The 3,138-nt window shown below is 43.7% G+C and overlaps 1 protein-coding gene across 1 annotated transcript; it reads right to left on the bottom strand.

Moving 5' to 3' along the window:
• Window positions 1-658: 658 nt before the first annotated feature.
• Window positions 659-2,609, bottom strand: LOC132488829 (heat shock cognate 71 kDa protein-like). Its single transcript, XM_060097509.1, is given in 1 exon segment — window positions 659-2,609. A coding segment is annotated over 1 exon segment (1,941 nt). The 5' UTR covers window positions 2,600-2,609.
• Window positions 2,610-3,138: the final 529 nt, after the last annotated feature.

Genomic DNA, 3,138 nt, shown 5'->3' with positions numbered 1-3,138 from the left:
AATACATGTCTGTCAATAATTACCTATGTGTCAATGGACTAAATGCTCCAATCAAAAGACACAGAGGGCTTCCCTGGTGGCGCAGTGGTTGAGAGTCCGCCTGCCGATGCAGGGGACACGGGTTCGTGCCCTGGTCCGGGAAGATCCCACATGCCGCGGAGCGGCTGGGCCCGTGAGCCATGGCCGCTGAGCCTGCACGTCCAGAGCCTGTGCTCTGCAACGGGAGAGGCCACAACAGTGAGAGGCCCGCGTACAGCAAAAAAAAAAAAAAAAAAAGACACAGAGTGGCAGGTTGGATTAAAATACAAGAGCCTAAAACATGCTGACTACAAGAGACCCACTTTAGGGCAAAGGGCACACATAGATTGAAATTGAGGACATGGAAGAAGATATTTCATGCAGACGGAAATGACAAGAAAGTCAGGATCACAATATTTATATCAGACAAAATAGACTTTGAAACAAAGACTGTAAAGAAAGATAAAGAAAGACACTATAAAATGATAAAAGGACCCATACAAGAAGAGAATATTACACTTGTCAACATATATACACCCAATATAGGAGCACCCAAATATATAAAACAAATACTAACAGACACAGAGGGAGAAATCCTTCAATGTTGTGTGGAACAATGCTAAACCTATGCTAGGCTGGCTTAATCAAGCTCTTCAATGGTGGGCCCAGAGGAGGCACCACCAGATGGAGGAGTTCCACTACCAGGGAAGCCCCCGGGCATTCTTCCTGGCATGCCTCCTGCACTCTGGTACAGCTTGGTAATGATGGGGTTGCAGACTTTTTCCAGCTCCTTCTGCTGATGTTCAAATTCTTCCTTCTCTGCAGTCTGGTTCTTGTCAAGCCAGTTGATTATTTCATTACACTTATCAAGAATGTTCTGTTTGTCCTCATCATTAATCTTGCCTTGAAATTTCTCATCCTCAACAGTAGCTTTCATGTTGAAAGCATAGGATTCAAGAGAATTCTTCGAAGACACCTTATCCTGCTGCTTCTCATCTTCAGCTTTATACTCCTCTGCTTCCTGAACCATGTGTTCAATGTCTTCCTTGCTCAAACGGCCCTTGTCATTAGTGCTGGTAATCTTGTTCTCTTTTCCTGTGCTCTTATCCACAGCAGAGACATTGAGGATGCCATTGGCATCAATATCAAAAGTGACTTCAATCGGAGGAACACCACAGGGGGCAGGAGGTATGCCTGTGAGTTCAAACTTGCCAAGCAGGTTGTTATCCTTGGTCATGGCACACTCACCTTCATAAACCTGAATGAGTATACTGGGCTGGTTGTCCGAGTAGGTTGTGAAGGTCTGCGTCTGCTTGGTGGGAATGGTGGTGTTGCGCTTGATGAGGACAGTCACGACTCCACCAACAGTTTCATTTCCAAGGGAAAGAGGTGTGACATCCAACAGCAGGAAGTCTTGAACATTTTCAGATTTGTCTCCAGATAAAATGGTTGCCTGGACAGCTGCACAATAAGCAACAGCCTCATCAGGGTTGATGTTCTTATTCAGTTCTTTCCCGTTGAAGAAGTCCTGTAGAAGTTTCTGAATCTTGGGGATGCAGGTTGAACCACCCACCAGGACAATATCATAGATCTGAGACTTGTCTAGCTTGGCATCCCGAAGGGCTTTCTCCACAGGGTCCAGTGTGCCATGAAACAGGTCAGCATTCAGTTCTTCAAATCAGGCATGGGTAATTGAGGTATAGAAGTCAATTCCTTCACAGAGGGAACCAATCTCAATACTGGCCTGGGTGCTGGAAGAGAGAGTGTGCTTAGCATGCTCATAAGCAGTATGAAGGCAATGGACAGCCCTCTTGTTCTCACTGATGTCCTTCTTGTGCTTGTGCTTGAATTCTGCAATAAAATGGTTGACCATCCGGTTGTCAAAGTCTTCTCCACCTAAGTGGGTATCTCCAGCTGTAGATTTGACCTCAAAGATTCCATCCTTAACAGTGAGGATTGACACATCAAAAGTGCCACCAACTAAATCGAAGATCAGCACATTTCTTTCTGCTCCAACCTTTTTGTCTAAGCTATAGGCAATAGCAGCAGCAGTTGGCTCATTGATGATTCGAAGTACATTGAGCCCAGCAATAGTTCCAGCATCTTTGGTGGCCTGACGCTGAGAATCATTAAAGTAAGCAGGTACTGTGACAACAGCATTGGTAACAGTATTCCCAAGGTAAGCTTCTGCTATTTCCTTCACCTTTGTCAAAACCATGGATGACACCTCCTCTGGATAAAAACTTTTTGTCTCTCCCTTGTATTCTACTTGAACCTTAGGCCTGCCTGCATCATTCACCATCATGAAAGGCCAATGCTTCATATCAGACTGGACAACAGCATCATCAAATCTTCGTCCAATGAGGGGTTTGGCATCAAAAACTGTGTTGGTGTGATTCATTGCACCTTGGTCCTTTGCAGCATCACCAATCAATCATTAGATATCAGTAAAGGTGACATAGCTTGGGGTAGTTTGGTTCCCCTGATCATTGGCAATTATTTCCACCTTTCCATGCTGGAAGACACCCACACAAGAATAGGTGGTGCCAAGATCAATGCCAACTGCAGGTCCCTTAGACATGGATGCTGGAGTGCAGGCCCAGGTCCACTGGAGGAGAAAACAGCAACCTATAGAGCTGCTGCCGTGTTCAACGAGATAGTAGTAGGAGACTTTAAATACCCCACTCTCATCAAAAGACAGATCTTCCAGCCAGAAAATTAATAGGGCAACAGAGATCCTAAATGATGTAATAGAACAGTTAGACTTAATTGATATTTTCAGGACATTACATCCAAAAAAGACAGAATACCCATTCTTCTCAGGTGTACATGGAACTTTCTCAAGGACTGACCACATACTAGGGCACAAAACAAGCCTCAAGAAATTTAAGACTAAAGAAGTTATCTCAAGCATCTTTTCTGATCACAACAGTATGAAACGAGAGATCAACCACAGAAGAAGAAACGAGAAAAAAAATTACAAGGAAACTAAACAACATGCTAATAAAAAATCAATGGGTCAACAATGAAATCAAAGAAGAAATTTAAAAATACCTTGAGACAAATGACAATGAAAACACAACTATACAAAATCTATGGGATGTAACAAAAGCCATTCTT

This window comes from Mesoplodon densirostris, chromosome 4 (assembly GCF_025265405.1).
Source record: "Mesoplodon densirostris isolate mMesDen1 chromosome 4, mMesDen1 primary haplotype, whole genome shotgun sequence".
Lineage (NCBI taxonomy): Eukaryota > Metazoa > Chordata > Mammalia > Artiodactyla > Ziphiidae > Mesoplodon > Mesoplodon densirostris.
The sequence above is the reverse complement of the archived record's forward strand: the minus strand, read 5'-3'. Positions and strand labels throughout refer to the sequence as shown.